Source organism: Mauremys reevesii, linkage group 1 (assembly GCF_016161935.1).
Source record: "Mauremys reevesii isolate NIE-2019 linkage group 1, ASM1616193v1, whole genome shotgun sequence".
NCBI classification, from domain to species: Eukaryota; Metazoa; Chordata; order Testudines; family Geoemydidae; genus Mauremys; species Mauremys reevesii.
Window position 1 is genome coordinate 197,185,018 of NC_052623.1, and position 27,363 is coordinate 197,212,380.

The 27,363-nt window shown below is 39.7% G+C and overlaps 1 protein-coding gene across 1 annotated transcript in view; it reads left to right on the forward strand.

The window, feature by feature from the left end:
* Positions 1 to 1,432: 1,432 nt before the first annotated feature.
* Positions 1,433 to 27,363, forward strand: part of CIP2A (cellular inhibitor of PP2A) — a 35,028-nt gene continuing 9,097 nt past the window's right edge. The window contains exons 1-18 of the mRNA XM_039524893.1: positions 1,433 to 1,686; positions 5,220 to 5,367; positions 7,001 to 7,113; positions 11,385 to 11,479; positions 12,125 to 12,221; positions 13,753 to 13,875; positions 14,053 to 14,198; positions 14,568 to 14,643; positions 16,592 to 16,819; positions 17,444 to 17,603; positions 18,759 to 18,900; positions 19,760 to 19,859; positions 20,805 to 20,923; positions 21,576 to 21,768; positions 24,461 to 24,535; positions 24,641 to 24,751; positions 25,731 to 25,927; positions 27,176 to 27,289. Coding sequence (XP_039380827.1) covers positions 1,585 to 1,686; positions 5,220 to 5,367; positions 7,001 to 7,113; positions 11,385 to 11,479; positions 12,125 to 12,221; positions 13,753 to 13,875; positions 14,053 to 14,198; positions 14,568 to 14,643; positions 16,592 to 16,819; positions 17,444 to 17,603; positions 18,759 to 18,900; positions 19,760 to 19,859; positions 20,805 to 20,923; positions 21,576 to 21,768; positions 24,461 to 24,535; positions 24,641 to 24,751; positions 25,731 to 25,927; positions 27,176 to 27,289 — 2,339 coding nt within the window. The 5' untranslated portion in view covers positions 1,433 to 1,584. The remainder of the gene's footprint in view (positions 1,687 to 5,219; positions 5,368 to 7,000; positions 7,114 to 11,384; positions 11,480 to 12,124; positions 12,222 to 13,752; positions 13,876 to 14,052; positions 14,199 to 14,567; positions 14,644 to 16,591; positions 16,820 to 17,443; positions 17,604 to 18,758; positions 18,901 to 19,759; positions 19,860 to 20,804; positions 20,924 to 21,575; positions 21,769 to 24,460; positions 24,536 to 24,640; positions 24,752 to 25,730; positions 25,928 to 27,175; positions 27,290 to 27,363) is intronic.

The window sequence follows — 27,363 nt, forward strand, 5'->3', positions numbered from 1 at the left end:
TGGGATAGGAAGGATGGGTTACTATATTGAGAAAACTGTAGGGGATGAAGCCCAGGGCAGCCTGTTTTCCAGTGTCTTCTGCCCCTTGATTTAAATTAGGAGATGTCCTGTCCCTCGTATTACCTGAGCTCTCCCACTTCTGGCCGAATGTGTTACCTAAACCTTTCCTGTTACCACCCACTCTCCTGCCTATCACATTTTCCCTATGTTGGTGGAAATCCACAGACTCACTCTACTGTGCCATACATTTGAAGGGCATAAAGTGTCAAGAAGTCAGAGCTTTTATTGGACCAACTTCTGTTGGTAATATTGCAGCCCTCTATCGAGAAATTATTGTTAGTGTTTAATACTTGAAAACAAATTTTAAAAACCACAGCAACGTTAACCACATTGCCACCCACGACCACTGACGATGCAGTGAGGTCATTGATTTGGCTGTCAAAAATGGAAAAACGCCATGCTTTCATGGTCTCACAAAGCAGATGACATAAAGAAAAGCTGTGTTTGGATCAAAAGTTTCTCTCTCGCCAACAGCAGCTGGTCCAATAAAAGATATTACCTCACCCACCTTGTCCCTCTAATATGCTGGTCCAACACCTCCGCATACAGAAAGCATTGTGCTGCTTTTCAGCTGCCTACAGCCTACAATGTTTTCCTCACAATGCAAAATTATACCGTGGGCTCCCCTGCATGGGATACTTTCTGTCAGTGCTGCTTTCACGTTCCATAGAGCGAGTGTCCTGTTAACTGGCCAGGGCAGGTGGCCCAAGCTAGGGGCCAGAAACACTTAGTGCTCATATAGCCTCCACAGCCCATGGGCAGCATCCTGCCCTGTTAGGCAGCTAGGCAGCACCAGGGGCACCTGTGCGGATACTTGCTGGGTCATGGCGACGGGGGTTGGGGACACAGTGGCTCCAGGGGTGCAGCAGGCCGGCAGATGCACCCTCCCTCCACGTGGATGGAGCAGAGGGTGTTGCACTGAGGCTCGCCCAGCTCGCAGCTACCCTGCTCCCGCCCACCGGTGCGGGGACTAGCGGTGCTGCCCCCCCGGCTTGAAGCGGCTCCCACCACATACAGGGTTTACAGTTTGGTCCAATGTCTCTCAGCCCCTCCCCCTGCCCCCCACACACACGCTGCTCCAGCCCCCTGCTAGCCAGGCACCGGGCCGCCCGCGCCCCACTGCAGCCCCATAGGGACAACGCACCCAGCGGCTGCCTGGTCTCCCCGCGCTGGGAGCGGACCCCCACAGAGCGATGGCGGCCTCACTGCCAACAGCCAACAACCGCCCTGGGAAGCGGGCGGGGCGCTACCCCCACAGAGCGATGGCGGCCGCCGTTCCCGGCATGCACCGGCCGGAACCTGACTCCGCCCCGCCCGCTGGGCCGAGCTCCCAGGATGCCCGCGCGGGGCCCACAGCGCCATGGCGACCGCCTCGGCTAGCGCCGGTCCCGTGATGCACCGCGCGGGGCGGGCTGGCTCTCCGGGTCCGGACGCTCTCGGAGCTAAGATGGCGGCGCGGGCGCCAAATACGAGTGCGAGCCGCCTGCGCGCGTGAGGCGCCGAGCGGGGCGGGGCGCGGGCGGCATGGACGCCTCGGCCTGTATGAAGTCCCTGCTGCTGGCCACCGCCCAGTACCGGGCCGCCAAGAGCGCGCCCCACGCGGCGCAGCTGCAGCGCAGCCTGGAGGTGAGCGCGCGGCCGGCCGGCCCGGGGCCCCCGGGAGAGACGGGGCCGGGAATCGCGCAGCGCCTGCCGCACACCCCTCCTCGGGCTGGGGGCTCCTCGCCCGCCCCGCAGGCCTCTCTCTGCTGGGCGGGAGGGAGTTACTGTGGGTCCCACAGTATTGGGTGCGTGTTTTCTTAAAGCCCGAGCTCCGGGAGTCCCGGGATCAGCGGGGGGTGTCACTTTTTAAAAAAAATCTGTGTTAAGCTTGGAAACGTGACTCAGGTGCCTTAACCTCGCCCACCCCGTGGTGTGGCCCCGGGTAGCAAAACGATCCCTCCCAGTCTGTGCTGCCTCTTAAATCTTACCCTGGTCTTATCTTTGCGCCTGGCTTTTTTTTTTTTTTAAATGCCAGAGTTTGGCAAAACTACAGTGGCAGCCCCATCAGGTTCCTGGGGTCTTGCACCCTGTGTTTTTGTTTATTTAGTCGCCTTGATCCTCTTCTCTCCTCCCCACCCTTTTGTTGTTGAATTAATTTGTAGTTGCAACTGGATTGCAAATGCGGTTATAGAGGAGACTAGCTTAGTTCAGCCAGGCCGTTCTTGCCCCTGCATGGACCATTGAGCCCCTGCTCTTATTGCTCCCTACCTCTATAAAGTCTCTTCCCATGTTTGCTGCTGTTCTTGTTAAAGAAATCATTCTTTAAAATCGCACCTCTCCTTGGAAATATTGTTGTTTCTGAGGACACAACTTGGCCTATCGCTGTAACTGACATTAGAGGGAAACTTTATTTCTCTATATAGTTAATTACTTTTTGAGTATGATCAGTTTTATAGCTTCCCCTGTGTAAGTCAATTTGCCCTGTCTTCATTTGGACCGTTCATAGGAGCATAGACAGAGTAAAGGAAAACACTTAAATTTAAAAAAAAAAATGCATTTGTAAAACAAAACAATGAAAACTCTCAGGGAGCCTAAATGGCAGGTATACAATTGAGACCTTTTAACTTATTAAATTGATCAAAGCTTCAGGATGACTGTCCCTGTAGAAAATATGCTAATACTTTCTTGCTGTCATTCAATAATAGTATTCTGCATTTATGAAGTCTCTTGAGGACTCCAAAGCTCTTCTTAGTTTGATCTACAGATTATACAGTGGGGTCATTTTCATAACTAAAAATTATAAATATTAACAAGCAAAAGCCTTGAGGTGAGACTTGAATGAAGCAATTTTCTATATTATAACATATGTATTTACAGTTAAAGCCTTCTTTCCCAACCCTGTGGATAGGGTTAAAAAAAATCCAAATACATGTTAAAACTAGGGCTGTCAACTGACATTGTAGTGTTGTAGCCGGCATCACAAGATATTTACATGCCAGATGTGCTAAAGATTCATGTCACTTCATGCTTCAACCACCATTCCAGAGAACATGCGTCCATGCTGATGATGGGTTCTGCTCGTTAACAATCCAAAGCAATGTGGACCGATGCATGTTCATTTTCATAATCTGAGTCAGATGCCATCAGGAGAAGGTTGATTTTTTTTTTTGTGGTTCAGGTTCTGTAGCTTCCGCATTAGAGTGTTGCTCTTTTAAGACTTCTGAAAGCATGCTCCACACCTCGTCCCTCTCAGATTTTTGGAAGGCACTTCAGATTCTTAAACCTTGGGTTGAGTGCAGTAGCTATCTTTAGAAATCAAACATTGGTACCTTCTTTGCATTTTGTGAAATCTGCAGTGAAAGTGTTCTTAAAATGAACAACGTTCTGGGTCATCATTCGAGACTCCTATAACATGAAATATATGGCAGAATGCGGGTAAAACAGAGCAGGGGACATATTATCTCACCAAAGGAGATCAATCACTAATTTAATTAACAAATTTAATTCCATGCCGAGCATCATCAGCATGGAATCATGTCCTCTGGAATGGTGGCTGAAGCATGAAGGGATATACGAATGTTTAGCATATCTGGCATGTAAATACCTTGCAATGCCAACTCCAAAATTGCCATGCAAATGTCTGTTCTCACTTTCTGGTGGTCTTGTAATTAAGAAGAGGGCAGCATTATCTCCCATAAATGTAACAAACTTGCTTGTCTGAGCAATTGGCTGAACAAGAAGTAGGACTTGTAGGCCCTAAAATTTTACATTGTTTTGGTTTTGAGTGCAGTTATATAACAAAAAAGTTTATATTTGTAAGTTGCACTTTCACGATAAAGAGATTGCACTACAGGACTTGAATGAGGTGAATTGAAAAATACTATTTATTCTGTTTATCATGTTGACAGTGCAAGTATTTGTAATAAAAAAAATATACACTTTGAATTCAGTTACGGCACAGAATACAATATATATGAAAATGTAGAAAAACATCCGAACTATTTAATAAATTTCAATTGTTCTATTGTTGAACAGTGCGATTAAAACTGTGATTAATTGCATTTAATTTTTTTGAGTTAATTGTGTGAGTTAACTGCGATTAATTGACAGCCCCAGTTAAAATCCTAATCAACTTTATTTTCCCAAAATGCACTTGACAGTCTACTGGTGCGAGTTATGAGTGGTACATGAATGTTTTACAACTGAAATTGTCAGTTGCATAACTTTCAAAATATGCTCAAATGCAGGTAATTAATTTAATGTTTTAATGAGTATGTCTGTAACTGTTTCATGTTTGTTCATTTTTTCTTCATTGTCTATAGCAACCAACTGTAGACATAACTGCTGTAACTTTTTTTGTTGTCTAGTGTATATACTAGTTCTAGCAAACTATTCCATGGTATGGGCTGTAGAGTTAAAATGAGATTAATTCCAGCATATTTTAGTGAATTTGATGGTTCAGCATTAAAGAAAACAGGTCATTCTTTGACACCCCCTAATTTGGAGTTGAAGAAACAGAGTTCAGTCTTTCCTGCCTTGGTTCTTTAATGCAACAGATTAGCAAAATGTTGTTTGTGAATATTTCATATCTTTGTACAGAATAATGCTTTTTATTGAAATTCTGTGTCTTACTGTGAATTAATCTATCATATTTAATTGGGCACTAGTTTTCAAACCTTCTGTTCAGACAATACATTTCCAGGCTATGTAAAACCAATATTTTTTTTATCCTAAAAGATGCATAAACTGGTAGGTAATTTACCTGGTGCTGTATGTTTCTTATGTACAAATACAGACTTGTAGTATTTTTGTATTTATAAACTAGTAATGATTTGTGTTCACGCTGCAGCAGCTGTTTACTTAAAATCAGTTCCCACAGGTATACTTGGTAGTGCTGTGCACAAAATAAACCAACTGTTTATAAGTCTGAAACAGAAGAAATACACGTTTTTCAAATATTAAGGACACACATACAGTAATGAAAAACATATTTCCAGAGTTCTACAAATTCAACAAAAGTGAGCTAAAAGAGGCAAGCGAAAGTATCTGTGTGCTGTCAATGATGCCACTGGTGTTGGCAGTATATTGTATTGAACTGAAAATACGACTCCCCTCTGAACTAAGACACATGTTGTTGCAGTTATATAATACTTATTTAATTTAAAATGTCTTTTTAGGTTATCTCTGGATTGAAGCTAACAAGATTGTTTGCATCAAACCAAATACTGCCAAGTGAATGTCTCAGCTGTCTAGTAGAGCTCATTGAGGACCCAAATATAAGTCCATGTCTAATCCTGTCTGTGATTACTTTGTTGTCACAACTAGGTAACTTGTTCACATCTTTAACTTTTCTCTTAGGGGAATTAAGGCTAAATTTTTAAAGATTTTTAATAAGCCTTAAAACAGTTGGAATCAGTGACAGGTTGCATGCGCATGTGAGTTATCTGCTATATTTGTATATTATCTGTGCAAATTGCATTGATTTGAGGGATGGGGAATAATCAACTCTGTACTGTAATAAAATAAGTATTTAGTTTCTAATATCTTATTCCTGGCAGTGTGTGATATCTTGCATTCTATGGGAGCACAGAAATTGCCAAACTGAATCAGAAAAAAAAATCCATCTGGTTTAGTATTGTCTCTAATATGGCCCATACCAGATGCTTCAGTGAATTTATGTAAAAGCTCCTGTGCTTGACAGCTATCTAATACACCCATAGGAGAAGTTTGTTCCTAAATCCATATAGTTAGTGGTTGTCTTACATTCCAAAGCATGAGTGTTTCCTCTCCCTCTCATAGAATCAGAGGGTTGGAAGGGACCTCAGGAGCAGGGGCAGTCCAAGCCCCTGCTCAAAGTGGGACCAATCCCCAGATTTTTACCCCAGTTCTGTAAATGGACCCCTCAAAGATTGAACTCACAACCCTGGGTTTAGCAGGCCAGTGCTCCAACCACTGAGCTATCCCTCTCCATCAACCTAGCTTGTGTAACTGATGAATAACACTTGCAGTATTCATTTTCTTTGACAGCTGCTTTCCCTTTGGGATTCTTCCACAGTTGCAGTTAGCAGAAGTGTCTGAGGTATAAAAGAGAGGATTGCTGGCAGGGCATTTGTTATGGGGCTGCAGAATTGGAACTTGCTTCTGCTCTTTAACAGACTCAGGCTGATTCAAGCCAATCTCCAGGGCATGCTTGAAAGATGATCTTTTCTTTCTGGCATTTAGCCCATAAAAGTTGGGAAATGAATGAGGTTGCAAAGCATTTGAAGGGGCTGGTGGTCTTAGGTTTATTACATCTGGTTATATGTCGGTATGATATGGGGTAGTTGGAGTCTGTTTTAAATCTTTTTTTGGTAAGGATTTTTATGGGTTCCTAGAGCTTGAAACAGTTGTGGTTTTTGTTTGTTTATTTTTTAATGTGTAGCAGTAACCTAGACAAAATGCCTTCACTCTTCACTCTAGTAAAGAGTGAAAAAATCTGCTTGTTTACTCACTAGAGTGAAGAGTAGTTCTATCTTACAGTGTTTGATCTGTGAGTAAACTTAGTTTTGAGGGCCCTCCCCCCCCAATCTTGGTTGAAGAGCCACAAGTAGATTTTTCTGTGTAGGCTGATAAAGCTGCTTGGCAGTTTTGCGCAGCTGGCCTATAATACTTCAAGAGGGTTTTTTAGACAGGGTAGAATGGTCCTTACAACATCCTGTGAAGTAAGTGGCAGTGGTCCCATGTTGCATTTGGGCAGAAGGTAGTCTGGAACAAGCAGAGAAGTTTTGACTTGCTCATGGTCACGGAGCATGTAAAAAGTTAGGGAGCTGGTTTAAAAAAACAACAACAAAACACAACAAAACTAGGGATAGAGCTCAGAGTTACTGTTTCCCAATTCAGTGCTCAGACTGCTAGCTAATATTGCTTATATTATTAACTGCTGTTGTGCAGGACTTTAACAAATGCCTTTACACTGTAGTTTTGGACAAAGAGACCAGAGAAGCTCTTCAGAATACTTATAATTTGACTAGCGTGCTGGCAGGAGTGGTTCACCGAAGCTCTACCAATCCTAATGATCCAGTATTGGTACAGGTAAGACAAAGTAATTCTTAATATTTTATCTGTATCCTAGAGTTAATTCTTCTAAAGAGTCTATTCTCAAATTTATAACAAAACCAAAAATGCTATATTTTTAATAAGCAGGGATCCCTAATGAAAATCATTCATTTTAGGAAACTCAAGGTCAGGGATTCTCACAAGAAATGTTTGGGTGGCCTTAGAGTGCAGCCACCAACTCTTGGTGAGTGCTCTGACAATCTTTCTTAAAATACTTTAGGAAAAACAAATGCACATATACATGTCCAAATGCACATATACATGCCATTTAAATAGGGTTTTTTGCTGACTCGATAATAAAAATAATGTACAATTGTCTCTTCTTTACTGGACATAAACAGAATAGAAACAAAATAAGGTGCTTTGCATGGTCTTGTCTTTTTTTTCTTTTGCTTTTTTTATTCCTTTTTTTAGATTTGCTAGCTAGTAAGTCCACTGCCTCTGAGCTATATAGTAAGTCTGCAGTTTAAAGTGATATTAGCAAACATACAAGTACTAGTTTTCACAGCAGTAAAGAGTGATGTTAACAAACATACAAATATCGCCTTTCACAGCAGAATTACTCAGCCCCGGCACAAGCCAGGCAACAAATTAAGCCCTGGATAGAGAGGCGGGTAGGGAGGCAGCGGGGGCCAGGGGCAATGGAGGGCCCAGGGAAGTGTCAGGGTCCAGCAACATTGTGGGATTGGTGAGCCTGCAGCCTGAGCTTGAAGCCCTGCAGCCGGGGGTGGAGCCCCACAGCCAGAGCCTGCCACCCACTACCCCAGGAGGAAGCTGGAAGGCCAAGCCCACTGCCCCTGGGAATGTGGGGAACTCACATCAGCTGCCTGGTTCTCTGGCATTTGTGGCTCCAGAAAGGAACAGGGCCCAACCCCTGCTGGCAGCCCCAGGAGAAGGGCCACTGTTTCCCCGCCCCACTCACTGCCCAGGAGTCTGTGGCCGCATGCAAGAAACACTGTTCAAGGTGGTCTCCCTGATATATAGAATCTAATTACTTAAGTTGTATATTTTGTTTACTGTCTCAAAGTTGTCTACAACACCATCATATTATCTAAGTTATGTACAAATGGTTTTAGGACTATTCAGTATTTACTTATGGTAAACTACTTATTTACTTTTATTTTGTGTTTTCATCCTGTTCTAATTTACAAGAATTATTGACTTAGAAATTGGTAATGTTTACTTCAAGAAGCTAGTGAGGGGGGAGTGGGTTCACTTTGTTATTTTGAAGCAGGTATTTAGCTTTAAGGATATCACTCTTGATAGTCTAATATATCTCTGTCTTGCATATTTCCATCTTTACATTTTTGTTACAGACCCTTTTAACTCTTGTATCTCTTGCAACACTCTTCTTTGTAAAGTGCTTTGAGATCTACAGATGGAGACAGACATCTCTATCTCCTTTCACAGATGGGAGAATGAGTGATGTAAACAACTATAGACACTGATTCGCTGGTCAACTTATTTGTGTCTACTCTAGCATCAGTAATTAATGAAGGGAAAACTGGCTTTTTCCCACTGAAGGTCTGCAGGTTACTTATAGTGGGTCCATGTTTTTGTTCTTCCATCTGTTTACTATTTGAAGGCAGCACAAGACCGATCAGCCAAGGCAGAATGGGGAATGGCTGTATTTTTTTAGACTCTGCCATTTATGTTATGCCACCAACAGCTGCAGGCAGATCTTACTCATTCCTCTTAAAGCAGTCCTCCCCAGATTGATTTCACTGATTTTTGGTCTGTCCTCTTTATTAACCAAGAGCATTTGGCAATGCTTTTTTTTAGCCCTGTAGATGTTCTTTTAGCTGGTACTGGTCTCCCAGCTGTCACTTCTCTGCCATCCTTGTGTTGCAATTCTTTCTTTATGGTGGAGAAGACAGACAAAGGAACAGGATCTGCCTGCAATGCTGTACTCCTTTGGTAGTGTTTAGACAGGGATCTGCAGGGACCAGATTGAGTCACCATTGCAGCCCATCTCTTTTGATCTAAGGGGATTCTCCAGAGGTCACAGGGTCTGTGAGGGACTGTTAAGGTACCAGGCGACTCAGGCAGCTCATGGGTTTGTCTGGTGCTTAACATATGAAAGCTTCTCTCAGTATGAAAATTCCCATTTAAAATATCAGTGAAGTGTCTAGGATGGCGGTGGAGGCAACCAGCCTATTTATATTTGTTCTCACTTCCCCAACTTAGAAATTTTAAGTTAAGTTATATATTTGGCTATACTACGTAAAAGTTGACAGTCAAATCTCAAATTAGCTACTTTGGGAAGTTGAGTGAGTAAACTCATTTCTCTGCACATAAAAAGGGGAGTTGGGGGTTATTCATAGTAGAGTTTGTAGGAAAATGTTTTTTCTGTGGGAAAATTTTTGTTATAAACAGACATTTCCTGTGGAAATTTCCATTTTGACAAAAAAGCCATACTCCTTTGGGGAAAAAACATTCGTATTAAATAATTATACTGTTCTTCTTAATATGCATGTCTACTTACAATATACTATTGCCATTGTAGATTACATTTTGGAGATCTCTAAATAGTTATATGGGATTTGTTTTTAAAAAAAAAAAAAAAAATCAGGAGCCTCACCGAAACCCAGTTAAATATAGAGAATCCCTCCACCTCATTGTAAGTTTATTGGCTAAGCTGTGTGGGAGAACTGGGCAGCCTTTTCCTAAGCAAGTCGTACGTGTTTGTGAGCATTCAAATGTACTAATCCAAGATTGTTACCTTGCTTTCATTAAATAAGTAAAGATATGCTAAGTGAATATCCCACATGTATCAATACTACATTGTTTCTGTAACACCATAACTTTTTACTTACGAGATCTAAACGTGATTCAAGTCTCAAAATTAACACTGCTTATTCTTATGACACATTAAACCAGTGGTTCTCAAACTTTTGTATTGGTGACCCCTTTCACATAGCAAGCCTCTGAGTGTGACAACCCCCCCCTTTATAAATTAAAAACACTTTTATTTATATATATATATATATATATATATATATATATAAATAAAAACACCATTATAAATGCTGGAGGCGAACGGGGGTTTGGGGTGGAGGCTGGCAGCTCGCAACCCCCCATGTAACCTCATGACCCCATTATGAGGTCCTGATCCCCAGTTTGAGAACCCCTTCATTAAACTGTAGAAAAGTATCCTCTGTAGCAGGTCTGCACAACTTTTAAAGCGGCGAGGGCCATATTAATGCCAAAGAAAACAGCGGAGGGCCGAAACCCCCTGACCCCGCTAAAACACACCTCCCCAGTGCTGCCCCCCCCCGAAACACATCCCCCACCCAACACAAACACAGGGGCCAGGGAGGGGGAAGGTCCCTGGACCAGGGAAGGGGGCAGCAGTCGGGGCAGGGCAGGTGCGACACACACACACACTGTAGCCTGGTCTACACTTGTAGGTGGGGTGGGGGGATTGAGCTAAGATACACAACTTCAGCTACAAGAATAGCGTAGCTGAAGTCGACGTATCTTAGATCGAATTAAAATTACTTACTTCGCGTCCCCGCGGCGCTGGATCGACAGCCGCGGCTCCCCTGTCAACTTTGCTTCCGCCTCTCGCACTGCTGGAGTTCAGCAGTCAACGGGAGAGCGATCGGGGATTGATTTATCGCATCTACACTACACGCAATAAATCGATCCCCGATAGATCCAGATAGATAGTGTAGATGTACCCAGAGACACACACGTCTCCCCCGTGGATTTCCTGGCTGCCCACACAGTTCAAACTCCCTCCCCCGCCCCCAAATCACTACGGAGGCCGCCCTGGGACCAACCAGCACAGTAGCTGCCCTGCCCCCAACTGAAAGGGCGGGGGCTTAGGGAGGGTCTGGGCCAAGCCCCCCCCCCCCCCCACCCCCCAAGCTGCAGCTCAGGCCAGGTGCCTCCCTTCGCTCGGCACTTACCGGCTCTGCCTCATGCCCAGTGCATCCTGCCTCAGCGGGCCCCGGAAGTGACGCACCTGCCGTATGCCAGGCGGAAGGAGCAGGAGACAGACATGTGTGGTTCTGGACGTTAGGGCAGTTGGAGTGCGGCGCATGCAGGGCCGTGAGGCAGGGGCCCCAGGCAGGGGGTGAACCCAGCATCCCCGCCCCGCCGTTTGCCTGCGGGGCGCACAGTGAGCCTACGGGGGCCGCATGTTGTGCAGGCCTGCTCTATAGTCTTAACACCAAATGTCCATGTACTAAAGTAGAATGTTGTGGGAAGGCTATGTAACTGACTTGGTTTTATTTCTTCAGAGTATTCAACTTCTGCAGAGATTAACCTACAATGTCAGAGTTTTCCATGCCAGCACTAATATTGATGAATTGATTTTATTTCTAATGCATCATGTGTAAGTATGTGTTCAGTTTTCTTTTCGGGGAGAAATCTTTAGCTAAACACATTTCTAAACTTTCTTTAATAGCTTCATTAATTTGTTATTTCACAAGCTTTGGATGTAGTATTAATTATGTAGTAATCACTTCTAAATCACCAGACATTTGTTTGTTGCAAAGAATATTCAAAGATGGGGCATTTACTCTACAGCTGTTAGAGTTTAAGGAGAATTTGAGCTTTTTGAAGAAATAAGATAAAGAAAGAAATAAACCAAAAAACTAAAATAGTAGTGAGAACACTTCTGCCTGGCATTTAGACTTATTTCACAATTTGAGCCACCAGCTCTACAACAAGCTTTGTCTTGGCAGATCGCTGTGTCTGTGTAGGGCTCTAGTGGCTTTAATACATGCACCTGAAGCTCATTGCAGGTTTAGGACCATAGACATGAGTGAACATGAGTCATGTGATTGGCCTTACTTTTGTATTGTGGGTAGCTTTTCCATACTGAATTTGTATTGCAAGTTTATAAATGTCTTTAATACATGACTGTAATTTGGATGAATGTTTATGCATAGAAGGAGATTTCATTGAATTCTGAATATATAAATGAAGCTAAATGGCTGTAACGGTTACATTCTTAAGTCCTGTGGAACTTTTTTAGTCAATCAACAGAAGATGAATTAACGATACCGTGTTTGGGACTAATGGCAAATCTTTGTCGACACAATCTCTCTGTTCAAGCTCATATAAAATCTTTGGTAAGAAACTTCTCTGATTATGTATTTTCTTTTCTGGGGGTAGAGGAAAGGAAGAGAGTAGTCGAAATCTGATCATTTGAGGACTTAGAGCTCCCTTTTTCACCGACATTTTGTTTCCACCTATCCCTCATGCAGCGGTGATGATTCCAACTTTCCCTCCAGAGCTTGCAGTGCCACTTTAAAATTAGGGAAAATTATCAGTGGGTTAATGTGGAGCACCTACCCTTCTCTGTGCTTTGTTCACACCACTACCACCCAGTTCAGATTGCAGATGCCGCTTCCATGCATCTTTAGTGAAAGATTAAGTTGAGGTCTGAAGCTGACCCGTCATTTGAGATCTTGTGGGAGAAGCTAAATTTTGTCATTGTAAAAGCATGGCATCTTCTCTATACCTTTAACATGAGACTGTTTTAATGTTAATATTGTAGATGTTGATTTTTGGCATAACTTGAATATGAAAGGCTTTTGCCTTTCCGAGAAGAAAGCAAAAATCACCCCTGATCTTGGTGTTGGATTCATGCCCTTATGCTGCATCGACACAAGTTTATTCAACAGTAATATACCTTTCATTGTTGTTCCCACCACTGCACAAGTTAATGTTAACTGTGGTTTGTAGTTGAGTGATGAATTCACAGCAAAGTGGAAAAATTGTGGCATTTTATGGGAGAGAGAGACCGATTCCATGCCAGTGGAATTAATCCAGGGGGCCAGATTAAAGTGAAAGGGGAAATCCACATCTCAGTTAGCTTCCCTGCAGACTCAAGCATCATACTGTTGCTTTACATTTGGCTTGTCTTGGTTATTTTTTAAATTTCTCTACTATGATAATGGCACAAAATTATGTTTGGAGACTTTAGGTGAAGTCTAGTGCTGCAGAATTAGAGTACACAGGATCCTACTTAAAAGCCTGTGGAGTAGTTAACACCCTACTCCTGGTTCCTTGGGGCAAACCTAAAGCTAAAATTTTCACCAAATAATTCTTACTCTAATTAAGACTACAAGGGAATAAAATGGAAATGTGAAATCTACCCTCAGCTTTGCCAAAGTATTTAGGGGCATATATAGTTAGTTATTTCCAGTATGTGGAGAAGTTAATTCTTCCATAGATGACATTGAAAGTAGGCTTCCATTGTAACCCTGATATTTATAAAGGAAAAAAATATAACTGAATTAGACAGGAATCGGGTGTCCATTCACGATAGCTAACTTTTATCTACAAAGATTTGTGTTCATGAAATAGCATTCCATTCATCTTGCAAAATGAGGGTAAAAATCCTCCCTCCCCTTTTTCTTTACCAAGTTTGACTTAAAATCTCCGTTTGGATACTTTTCAAACCAGTATGTGCCTTATGTGGAAATTACATTTTGTGTATTTCCCATGTAATTCACTGGCCTCTTTCTGGGTATCACCTTAGAGTAGTTTTTAGGCTAGGTTGAATCCTTATTTATGAATCCTTATTTCAGACAGTTCTGTCAATTATGTTCTCATTAAAACTGTCAAATGCTAATGAGTTTCTCCTTTTTGCTATAGAATGACGTAAAGGGTTTCTATCGTACCTTGATCAGTTTCTTGGCCCATAGTAGTTTAACTATGGTTGTGTTTGCACTTTCAATATTATCAAGCCTTACTTTAAATGAAGAAGTTGGAGAAAAGGTAAGTAAATATTTTGGAGTTGTGTTATGAAAATCTCATTGAAATTTGTAAACTTTGAGTAAAACTATCAAATAACCATAACGACTGAGTCGGTTTTTCTGACTGAAGTTTGTTTTGACTAGTTGGAGATGATTTATTGGTGGTGTAGCATAAATAGCTCTCATTTCCTTTTATTAGCTCTTCCATGCCCGAAACATTCATCAGACATTTCAGTTAATATTCAACATTCTTGTAAATGGTGATGGCACACTGACAAGAAAATATTCTGTTGATCTACTCATGGATCTGCTGAAGAACCCCAAAATTGCAGATTATCTTACTAGGTATGACTTCACTTTGTAAAATTAGCCAGTTGCTGTTTTAGACTCATCTTCAAATAATGATGAAAGAAGCTTAATATCATGAGTTCCTTTAAAAAAAAAAATTAATTCTTTAGATAGCAACATTAAAATACAAAAACAAGCTTCAGGAGAAAGTGATTTTTAAAGTATAGCTTAGTCTTTTTAAATATAGCGGTTACAAGGTTGAGGATGCTTCCTTTGGCTTTTATTTCTTCGTATTGGCTTTTTGTAACTATTCAAGGGATGGGGCTGGGAGAGGGCCTTTTAATCCACTGCTTTTCATAAATGTTTAATCGAGTAACTACTTCGTTGAAGTAAGAGCTTAGTTTATTTTTCTCATTTATAATCTAGATATGAACACTTCACCTCATGCCTCAATCAAGTATTAGGCCTTCTTCATGGAAGGGATCCTGATTCATCATCAAAGGTATTTTACAGTGAAGAAACTATGGAATCTAATTTACCAACCATTTGGCCTAAATCAGGAGCTCATAACTTCTAATACTGTCTCTAGTTACTCTGTGGCCTTAAGCAAATCTCTCTCACAGGTGTTCAGTAGCTCTTGAAACCGAAGTCGTATTAAAGTCAGTGGGAGTTGAAGGGGCTCAGTAACCTCTGCATCAATTTCACCATTCATAAAATGAAATAATTCCTCTTGTTTTGAAGATTAATAGTCATACAGCAACCTGGAAATATTACAGGTTAAATAGTCTTTGCAGTTGTACCTTGCATATAATGTAAACGTAGCTATTTTTAAAGGTTTTTTGGTAAACTTTCCTAAAATGAATTTTACAACATGGCAGACGATAAATGCTGAATCATTGTAATGTGTTGGACATTGAGTCTACTAGTGAACAAAAAGATACATGCTTGATATGTGAAGGTTCCTAGAGGTTCATTATTTAAAATCTCTTCTGTTGTCAATGTGTACATTTTCATCCATTAATATCCTAGTGTATATATACATGGGCACTGCCAATAGATTGCCCATGCACACTGGATATTAAACAATGACGATTGCCAAGCAATGTGTGGTGTGGTTTTTGTTAACCCTTATAAGTTGGTCAAATTAGTTGGGTTTCCATCAGACTATTTAAAGGGATATCTGCATCTTAGGGAATTTGAACCTGCTAACTTCAAAGAAAAATAATTGCCCTTAAAAAGAGAGCAAGTATACCTAATTTCTTTAATAGAATAATGTTCTGAGGAATTTATAAGCAACCGAGTGATCTTTTGTAATGGAAACCAGGGTGGATGATGATTTCATTTTTAATGGGAAAGTGGATATTGATTTTAATTATTTTATTTTAATATTTTTTTAAAATGTAATTTCATTTAAAATTAAATTTGAATTTCACAACCTATTTTAAGGCCTAAACTGGCTAATCTATTAATTTAAGTGACTTTAAATAAATTATACTCAAGCAGTACATGTTTGCCGCCAACGTTTTAGAGAGGGACAAACTACTGTACTAGTGGATGTCTCTGGCTAAGTACCTGGAACTAGAATTAGCTTGAAATCCTAAACCAGCTTTGACAGCGGTGGCCGCTTGTGCTGGTGTGAGAGAGTATTTTCTTCATTTCATTTTATTCATCTAGTTCAAATCAATGAGTAGCTCATACAAAACTGAGAAACAGACTGGGATCTGAAAAAGCTTGTTTTCTCTTCCAATCTATGAATAAAAATCTGTCTGAAAGGATGAGGTCTGCAAGTTCTATAATCTTGAAGGACATTGTAACCAGGAAAAATCAGTTGAATTAATTTGCCTACAGCTAATACTTATGTTTAATATATCTGTTTTAAATGCAAACCATGTTTTTGATAAATTTTCTTATGTATCCAGCACTTTAAAGTAGTTAAAAATATATTAGTTTAAATAATTCAATTTAAATTTCTATTCAAGTCACAAATTGAAGTTAATTTAGTAAATAAGAAATGCATTATTCACCATTTTTAACATTAACATATGTTCAGATTCTTAATTTAAGGTATGTAATTGCTCAAATCTGTAGAGTGTATCCTCTTAGTAGCAAAAAGTACCATATTTAGTGTAAAGGCTATATTTAGTTGCAAAAATAAATATTTTTATGGTTAAATGCCAATGAAAATCAACTTTTGTTTATAATCTTGTTTTCCAGTTGTACTTTAGCTATTTTCCTAATCAGTGACTTAAATCAAGATTTCCTGGTTTTAATTATGATTTAATTCAGCAATCAGTGTTTTAAAATCACTTTAAATCAATCCACCATCATGGAAGTGCTGAGACAACCTTGGCAATAGGTGTCACTGTGCACAATTCTAATAAACAATGTATTTGCTTTATTTGCATGACTGTAAAATATTTTAACTCCTCTTGTACTTCTGATTTGTACAGGTCTTGGAATTACTACTTGCTTTTTGTTCAGTGACTGAACTGCGCCATGTTGTGCGTCAGACAATACTGGAGCCATCTGGTGTGCCAGTCTCTGGAAGTACCAGATTTACAGCCCGTTCTAAACCTACAGAGCCATCTATTGTTTTAGTGCACTGGTTAAACCAACCGTTGGAAGGATCTGAAAACTGTTGTGTTCTAGCTTTAGAATTGTTCAAGGAGATATTTGAGGTACCAAGACTCATTTTAGTGGTCACCTTGTATCTGAATTAATGTTATCCAATTCAGAAACGCACACGCCTGTATTTTACAAATCATAAATTGTGTATCACATACATATTTTTTATTTGGAAAGCAAAGCGTGAAGATAAACCCTAAGTGTAATTGCTGTAATGTTTCTTTCTAGACTAACAAATTTTGTAACTTGGTTTTCCTCTTAAGAGGGCACTGTCAGTCTAGATCTTATATCTGAAATACATTAAAACTGTTACCTAAATGCATAAAGTCTTGCATTTAGTTCTAAAAAGTTTGGAATACAAAATTTCTTCAAGAAGTAAACAATTGTAGCTATTTTGAAGGACTTGCAGAAGTGTGGTGGTCTCTGGTGATTGTGTATACGTAACAATTCTTTCCTGAATCTGGTGATGCTGGTCAATAGTTTGAAAAGTAAATCTAAAAACAGCATCATCAGTTGGGAGTAGAGCTGGAGAGGCCCCTAGGCTGGGATGCATGAATGTTACTGGGACCAAGGTGAGGAAGTTAGTAGGCTGACGTAGAGATAGGAGTAGCTTACACCTCCTTGATTAGTGGTTTAAATTTTGATGCAGTATGGAATCTGTATGTGTTTTGCTGCAGGATGTTATTGATACCGGCAACAGCACTTCAGCTGAACGCTTTGTTGATCTTTTGCTACCTGTCCTCCTTGATCACCTTCAGTTGCCAGAACAGAATCTGGATGAGCTATTAGCGAAGAAGAAATGTGAGAGAATGGTCAAAGTCATTGATGTCATACTAAATATCCTTATGCAAGTTATTCCTGTTGGCTGTATAATATGAGCTCTGTTATTGTAAGATCTTACGAGTTGTTATTTTTATAGATACTTATAAAATCGCTTTTTTCAAAAAAAACCCTTCAGTTTTTTTAAAGATATTAAGGTGACCTGAAATTAATGTCTTAAAAGTAAACTTCAAAATTAAATTTTCCTTTTTCCTTGCAGCTTGAAATCCTTCAGGGTGAAAAGTACTTTATTAGTTATTGTAACCAATATACAAAGATCACCTTATTTAACATTCAGTACAGGTGCCTGTAGGGTGAAATGTGGCAGGCAGCTGTTTAACAGCACATAGTACCACTACCCACAATTATGACAGGAAATAACCTTTTCTAGTTGAAACTGCAGGGGGAACTTAAGCAGCACATACTTGCTAGGTTGCTTTTGCAAAGAATCCATAGATTTTAGATGATCACAAAAGAAAAAGGATTGTTTTGTGGTTAAGAACCTGGACTGCTGTTTAGGCAATCTGGGTTCTGTTCCTGCCACAGACTTCATGTGACCTTGAGCAAGTCACTTTCTCCCTGTCAGTGCCCCATCTATTAAAAAAGGAGGGAGGGCTGCTATTATGCTATTTCACATCAGTGTTGATGATAAATTCATAACAATGTGGAATGGTCAGTTACTATGAGGCGCACCACAAAGCTTTTCAATTCATGCATTTATTTGTAGGTCCTCTTTTGTAAATTTGGAAAAATTACATCTACAGCATTAGTGACCTATGTCCTGTGATGCAGGGAGGGGTATTCTTTGGAGTGAGCTCTAAAGTGAAGGGTGCTGTCTTTTCAGTCATCAGTTATTTCCTGTAACATCTTGGTGTTCTTAGGAGATTCCCATCCAAGAACTGGCCTAGCCAAACTTTTGTTCTGCTAGTGATTCACAGCTTAATATGGTATGAGTTTAGGTTTTTTAAGTGCCAAAAAAATTTTTTTGTTTGGAGCGAGAAAAACAAAAAAAAGCTCACTCCCTTGTATCTTTAAGGAGCTTCATTGTAATTGAGAAGTGGTGTTCACTTGTCAAGTGTCTCAAATATTTGATTTTTAATCTAATCCAAAAAGCTTTTAGTATATTATAATGCATAAAAGAATAAATTAGTCTGCATCCTTAACTGAATTTACTGCTTTGTGGAGATGACACGATGAAAATGCATACCTCTAAGGCACTGACTGCAAGCAGATGCACATCTCTAATAGAACACCAGTTTACATGCAGTGGGATTGATGTTGGCTTTGGGACAAAGGTGGTGGACTCTGAACTGTGGTGAGCATGCTAAAATCAAATTAAGCTAAAACCGAATTTATTCTGAAAATGAGGGTTATAAAGTACCAAAAAAACCTATGCTTCTGTTAAGGCTAATTTTCTTGGCAATAGAGAGTAGCATTGAGAGAGCAGAATGGTAGCTTTAGCTGTTCATTGAGTATTGTCTTCCTTAAATTGTTAGACCTTTTGTAGTTCTTTCAGGATAAATTGGAATTCTGGTTATATAGAAAAGCAAACCTAATATGTACTAGTCCAACCTTAGTTATCAGTTTATATCCTAGGTGCCTTTAATGTTCAAGCCATCCATTCTTTTACATCTTGGGTTTAGACAACTGAACTTCAGAAATTTATTTGAAATTATTTTGGTAGAAACATTGAAAATACGTGATTTCAGAGGGACCAAACGGGTTGGGGCATGAGAATGGGATCATCATAGGTTTCGCCTCAATGTCACCAATCTGAAACTATCCCATACGATTGGTGACTAGGAGTTATCATTTGTCCTCTATTAATTGGCTTATGTGAAATGAATTTCTTATGTCTGCTTCAAGTTTTACAAATGTCTCATGTAAAATCCTCCCTTGTTGCTTCCTTATCCTTGATCACAGCAGAGAGACCACAGTGTGGTGACTGAACTTTCTGCTAGAGATAGTTGGTACACATTGCATGGTAGAGTAGGGGAAGCCTGCATTGCTACCATCTGTTTCTGTTCTATGAATTGGTAGAGGAATTCAATTTCCATGTTTGCCATTGTATCATTAAATTCAAGTCAACCTTTTTTCTAAAAAGAAAGCACAAACTTACTCTCAGTATATATTTAAAACTTTCACTTTTCATTCCAATTTTATTTTGTTTAAAGCAAACTTGCTGCTGATGTCATTTTGAAAACACTTGATCTTATGAGCAGACTTAAACAGTTGGTGCCTAGTATGGAAGTCAGTTTCTACAAAATTCTTCAGGTAGGCTTTAAATGATTTACAAAGAATGATTAAGAAGGTGAATATATATTATATCACCCTTGATTTGATTCTGAATGTGTTTCCAGCATAAATCTCAAGTGTCCATAACTCTTGAAGAGCCTGCCCAGAGAGCTCTGATTGGTCATGTTTTTTGTTCAGTCCAAAAGTTTCTTTAAGTTTGTTTAAAATATTTAGTTTTTAAAGTTTTGAGCCTTTTATTCCAGTGATGTATGTTAAGATGTACTTAAATATAATGTTTATGATCAACTACAGTAATAGTGTTAGGGTTGAAATTTAAAATGAATTGTATTCAATATGCTTTCTTGTGGACAAGTGTTCACTGTGCAAAAATCATCATAATGCCTGTATTTGGCACCCTTTTTCTCAAATGCAAGGACACTCAACTTACTTCTAGTTCTCATTGGGTGACCCTCTAAAACAAGATTTGTGTAGCTCCAGGACAGTAGATAACTTAAGCTATTCTAGGCATGCATCTAGCGTGATCTTGTAAACCCTTTCAGCTCATGACCCCTCATGTTCAAAGTGAAGCACATGCTTAATGGATTGCAGGTTTGGGGCATTAGTCTTCCCTCTTCTATCCAGGCCAGATGGGAGGAATACTAGTATTTGGACGACACAGATGATTTTTTGCTCAGAGACCATAATGCCTCTCTCATTACACATCATCTGAACTGAATGCTTGTATTACATAATTCTGTGCAGATAATGTACAGAATCCTGAAAGCAAGTTTTGCAGATTTGTAAAAGTTCATTGCTCTGGTTAACTAAATGGGTTTTCAGAAAATTGCAAGTATTTGTGTATACTTCTTTTACACAAGTGTAACTGAAATTTAAAAATGTATATCTATTCACATTGGCTTTGGTCTATTGCAATGTCTGGATTCTTTAGTTTATTATAAATTGACATAAGTGATTTTTGCCCAGGATCAACGTTTGATTACACCTTTGGCTTTTGCTTTAACATCAGACCACAGAGAACAAGTACAGGCTGGACTTAGAATACTGTTTGAGGCAGCACCATTACCAGACTTCCCTGCCATAGTGTGAGTTTCTTATGTGTGGTAAGGGTGTGGTAATATGATTTTCACTGTCATTACTTTAGTCTGAGTGACTTGTTTTAAGTCTGTGTTTGAATCTTTTAAATTAGGACTACGAATGTTCCAAATGTTTGAGTAATTGTTACCTTTTTCAAAACATTTTTTCTGCTCTCATAGTTGAATCTTTCTTCTCATCACCCCCAATTCTGGTCTGTCATGCATGCTGGGCCACGTTCACAGTTCTCGGACAGGTTTAAAGTTCAGTAACTCTAACTATCAAAGCTAGAAACAGATGCTCCATTTGAGAGGAGCTGGAAATATCCTTTCCAACAGGATAAGGCACTTGTTTCTAGAAATACTAGATAATGAGTTCTGGAACCTTAAAATTCACATAGTGATAGAGAGAAGCTGCTATCATTGAACAATCAACCTATTTTTTTCTTTAACATTTCTCCTTTTTATATCTCAAAATATGAGCATGCAATATCTAACTGAAGTACCTACTACAGTATGTTAGTGCAAGTAGGGTTGATTATGTTTTCGAAGTGTAGTGTGTAATTGTTGTAGACTCCTCTTTTACGTAAAATCATTGGCTCCCACCTTCACGTTAACATTCTTGCCAGGTTCTATTGCTTACTTCCTTTATCTTGTTATATAGGCTTGGTGAAAGCATTGCAGCAAATAATGCCTATAGACAACAAGAGACAGAGCATACACCAAAAAAAATCCATATGCAGTCATCCATGACTAGTGTTATGTCCATGAAGTGCTCTACTTCCTACCCTTCAAATGATGATGCAACAACTTCAAACATTCAAGAGCTAATACAGAAGCTTCAGTCTGGACTGGAGGTTAATAGTATTTTTCATATTTCTGGTAGGATAACTACTAACATTCTTAATATTTACAGAAGAGGTATAGCACCTGAAACTTTTAGGCTACAGTGTGTTTGTTGACAAATGTTAACTCAGACACCTCACTTGAACTCAATATGTACACTATTACATCATCAGGCAGAAGCCCAAATAAAGAGGATCCCTGTTGTGTCCAGAAAAGTCAACAATCTGGTCTGTCAGACTTTCATAGTTCAGAACCTTTACCTTGAGAGTGTATTGCTTATGTTTACCTAGCTTTCAGATATGGGGACTTAGCAGATGTGTCCCAGAAGATCTAAGCTGTTGCAATGATGCACAAAGGGAGAAGTTTTTTACAGAAAGACACTCCCTGGGGGGCAGATGACATTCTGGCATATCATCCATCTTTTAGATACTTGTATGTGCCCCCCAAACATGGTAGCATTTGAGCACCTCATGATCTTGATATTTATCCTCACAGTATCTCTGTGAAGTAGGGAAGTCGTTTTACAACAGTGGAAATCTTGCTTCCCTCTGATATAGCATGCATTGTAAGTTGAGCAAATAGCTTTATTACATTAACATTCCTTTTATTTGAATTTGTCTAAGCACCAAATGCAGAATTTGTTGCATTAAATTAGTTGTGGCTTCTCAACATAAAGGGACTCCAAATACAGGAACAGCTCCTGCAACCCAGACCATAAGATGAACTTGTGACAGAAAGCTTATTGGCATATATCTAGTGATTCACTTAACTCTTCTGATCAGAGGAGTTGCTCCTTCGAGGAGGGAATGACTTTTTAAAATTTGATATTTTGTTCCATTAACATCAAACACTTCAGCCTTAAATGTTTAACACAAGCTACAGAAGAAAAGTGGACACTGTAGAACAGGGGTCGGCAACCTATGGCACGCGTGCCAAAGACGACATGTGAGGCAATTTTTAACAGCACGCTGCTGCCTGCCGGAGTCCCGAGGACACACAGCCGGTGAGGGGCAGAGCCCGCGCCCCTTGAGAGAGGAGCCGCTTCAACGGCCTGCCCTTGGGCTCCTGCGTCCCCTTTCCCAGCAAGGAGACCTGTGTGGAGGGGCCCGGTCACCTGGGCCACCTTGGTATAGCTGGCCATGGCGGATTGGCAGCGCGCCGGGGGAGCGGATTCGCTGCGGGACCTGGTCCCGACTCCTGGCGGCAGGACGCGGGGGCGGTGGAGATGGGAGAGGCCGGTGGAGTCCCGGCCGCAGGCCCCGCTCAGCCCGCTGCCAGCCTAGGTGAACAGAACCCCAGACCAGCAGCGGCCTGAGCAGGCCGGTGGCGTAAGATATACAATTTAATTTAATTTTAAAAGAAGCTTCTTAAACATTTTGAAAACCTTGTTTATCTTACAATACAACAATAGTTTAGTTATATAATGTATAGGCTTGTAGAGAGAGACCTTCTAAAAAACATTAAAATGTATTACCGGCACGCGAAACTTAAATTAAAGTGAATAAATGAAGACTCGGCACACCACTTCTGAAAGGTTGCTGACCCCTGCTGTAGAAGATGCCATCTTTTTTGTAATGTAGTTTAAGTTCTTCACATGGAGAAACTAAAAAATTAAATACAAGATGTGCAGAAAACAGAATATTCCAAGGAATGTTTTTGTCATTAACTTTGATGTGTTTGTACATTTAAATAATTTTCTAAATGAAAGTACTTACTCCACGTGATCCTTCAACTTTGTAACAACAACAGTAGGGTCCAGGAGGATAGAGAGAGCTGAAAAACATACGAATGGGGAAAAAGAATAGATGTTTCATCTTCTTCTGCATTAGGGAATTTTGTACAAATTTTCCCCTGTGTAAGAGCTGGTGCTGTTTTGAAAACAAGATGTTGGTAAACTACTATTGGATGATATTTATCTTCTATACTGAAAAGCACAAACAGCTGGGCTCACTTCCGCAGCTGCATCTAGCCACATATAGTGAACAATCTCCCCAAGCACTACCTTAATGGAAAGCTTTATTAATCCCCAGACCCCCCCCAAAAGACACTCTCCTCAATTACCTACTCAACTGACTATAGAAAAATGTGTACACATATATTTATTTGAATAAACATATAAGCCCTATATTGTGCCATAAAGGTCAGTAAACTCTTTAGCATACTTAATGAAAGATGGAGGAGACATTTCACAAAAACTTTCTCTTTATTGTTTTCATCAAAATATTCTGACCTATCTCTGTCGGGTCAATGAATTCTGAGATTAGAATTTTTGGCCATAATGCCCTGCCACTAGTCCTGCAGAACTGAAATACCATTTGTCAGGAGGAACACTTAGGCTTCCCACAACCAACTGAACCAATAGGCTTACTGTAGCAGCCTATGTAATGAGTTTTCCCTCATTTTTGGAGTAACACTAATTTATGATCATGATAGCTGATGTTATGATCGTCCCCTTTATTGGGTAAATTTTATTCAGCAATTCCAATACTTTCTTACATAAAACTGAACAGGACTGAGCTATACCCAAATTGATGCAGGAAGGCTTTTAGTGTTTGAAGGCAGAGCAGCTGCCAGCCTGTGGGCTCATTTAATTACTATCCTCTCATCAAGATGCATAAGACAAACAACTTTTCATCCAGAAACTACAAATTAGACAACTTATCTTCAGGCTGTTGAATTCTACTACTCTAACTTCTCCCACAGATGAAGGAACCAATCACTGATGTGAGGATGTCTGACATAATGGATGTCTATGAGCAGAAACTAGCGGCATTAGCCGTGAGTACATATGAACATGTGTATTTACGTCACTGTAGAGTATGTGTACTTACTATGAAAGATAAAATTAATGAAATAGTGCTACTAATCTTTCTTAATCTTAAGTCCAAAGAAACCAGGTTACAAGATCTATTGGAGGCAAAGGCATTAGCGCTTGCTCAGGCTGATAGGCTAATTGCCCAGTACCGTTGTCAGAGAGTCCAAGCTGAATCTGAGGTGAGTGTGAACAACCACACGCTGGACGGTAGAGGTGGAAGATACTTATAAGGTCATCTAGTCCAAACCCCAGTGTTCTCTCACGGAGGCCCCAGTACAGAATGGTTCTCTACATGTGTCTTAAGCTAGAACTTCAGTTTCTTTTAAAAACTAAACACAAAGATTAAGATTACCACTTGGATTAGAATATTTTCCACAAACTGGTGCCACTTCTAAATTCTTCTGATACTTACTGTAAATATTCTTTGTTTCATCCTCTTTTGTCTATAAGATCTTTGAGCCTCCATATTTGACATTTATGCCCTTTAGGTATGACCTTATGTGATTTTTGAAGCCCTCCCTTCCTCCACTGTTTAGCTATGTTATGTATATGACCTTTTGTGGACATGGATAGCTAGTGTTAATGCCCCATTAATGGTTGATCTTTCAGAACAGCCTCAATAATCTTCCAATCTATGCAATAAGATTTACTGTACTAATGTTACTGTTTGTTCTATAACACTATTTTAGATGAACTGTACTTCTAAGTACAGTACTAAAATGTTAGGGGTTTGCAGACAGCCCTAGAACCTTTTCCTGTTTATATGCAAGCTAACAGCCAGTCTATACTCTTTTGGATAGTTATGCTTTCAAATGAAACTTAAGCCACCAGTGTAATCACTTCAGATACTCTTTTTAAAAAGAGTATCTAAACTATTTTTTGCTTTACTTTTAAGGTCACAAATGACTACTGTATCTCAAAGTGTAAAATAACTGATTCAGCCATCATTTTCTAAAACTTTAAAAGTGCTTAAAACTTGCTATCTAATTTTAAATATAGTGCGCTGACCATGGAGCATTTGATCATAGAGGTTTTGTGGATAATTTAGCAGTAGTGTAAATTCTAATTCCATGTGAAATTCCCCACTGTTTTGAGTGAGTTAAGCAACATATAGATTAAGCTTGTAAAGGAGTCTTTGTATTTGCTTTTTGCTTAAAGGCAAGGACGCTTGCTGCAATGTTGAAGGATGCAGAGCGAAAAAATGAAGAACTTGATGTATTGCTGAAAGCTCAGCAGGTAGAATCTGAACGGGCGCAGAATGACATAGAGCAGCTCTTTCAACACAATAGGAAGTTACAAACAGTGGCTGAAGAATATGAGATACTGAAAAGATCTTCCGTTGATCTTCTACAGAAGTAAGAACTTAAAATCTATCTGTACTACTCGTGTACTAACCTAAAACAAAAATTTTCCGGATAGATAACCGATTAAAAGAGAAAATAGGTTTTCACAGGCCCTTCTTAAAGGACCTACTTTGACCTGAGTAGTCCTTTCAGCCAAGGAATGCTGGGTAGAGCTCTGTCTGAATCCAGTAAGTGCCCAATCTAGCTGAAGCAGGAGGACTTTGAGGTGTTCAAAGCACTATCCTTTTCTAGGCTAATCATATTGCAGAACAGTGTTAAAACACTCTGTTTATAGGTTTTAAGTGGGTCATTGCTAATGTACTTGAATTTTATTTGTTCCTGGATCAAATTAATCTTGTTTGAAAAAGTTTGTAACTTGAACAGAATATACAAATTGATGGATGAAGATGCAGATTCCAAAGCTGTTAAGAAATGGGTGAGGATGATTTGCGTAATTAGGATTTCTATGTAAAGAAAGAATGGAACTAGTTTGTTGAGTGGACATGGTAGGCGTACAAAATTAATGGCTGAAAAGGGCAAATAGAGTGCTCCTATTTGCCTGTCCTCATAATACAAGAATAAGGGGACAGACACTTAGCTTTAAAGTTGTTGTCTTTATTTTACTAATACAAAAAAAAAACTAGGCTAAGAGGTTGATGGGATTCAAAAAAGTATTGCACTTGTTTGGATGAGACCATTCAGAGTTAGATTAGACAAGATCAAAAAATTTCAAAGGAATAAAAACATTTGTGCTTTAAGCAGAGACTGACTTCTACCAGAGACTTCGTAAGAAGGAACATCTCCTATGTGAAGATAATCCCGTAATTGTCCATTATGGGAATTCTTGTACTTCCTCTGAAGCATTGGTCTGGCCTCTGTCAGACAAGCTATTCCCAGCTACTGGTCTGATTATATATAAGTTGCTACATTTGTGTGAACCACCTGGTTGTGGTGAACTTTGTCTGAAAGAAATGTGTAGTCTCAATCCAATTCTTAATCTTAATAAACAGTCAATGATAATGTGTAAGGGTTCCAGTGAGGACTGAGGTTAAGATGAAAGTTGCTGTTTGTTTTTTATATTTTATTCCCTGCAGGTTTTTTAATAAGTTTTTTGCCAAAAGTGGGCATAACAATTTTTGCTTGGAAGTGGAGTGGAAAAATAGCTCATTGGATGTCAAAAGTATTTCTTCTTTCCTGACACAGTAAAGCTTTTAAGAAGTACTTTCTCTTCTTAACCGTAACCCGTTAACTAACTTTTAGGCATGAAACCACTGAAAGACAATATAAAGATCTGCAGATTACCTGTAATTCACTAAATAAACAAACTGAGGCCATGAAAAAGCTGAATGAATCGCTCAAGCAACAGAATGACAAGTAAGTTTAGTTCATTTTTTTAAAAGAAAATCCAAGGGAAACCATCAAGTCACATCAATATTGATTGTTTAATT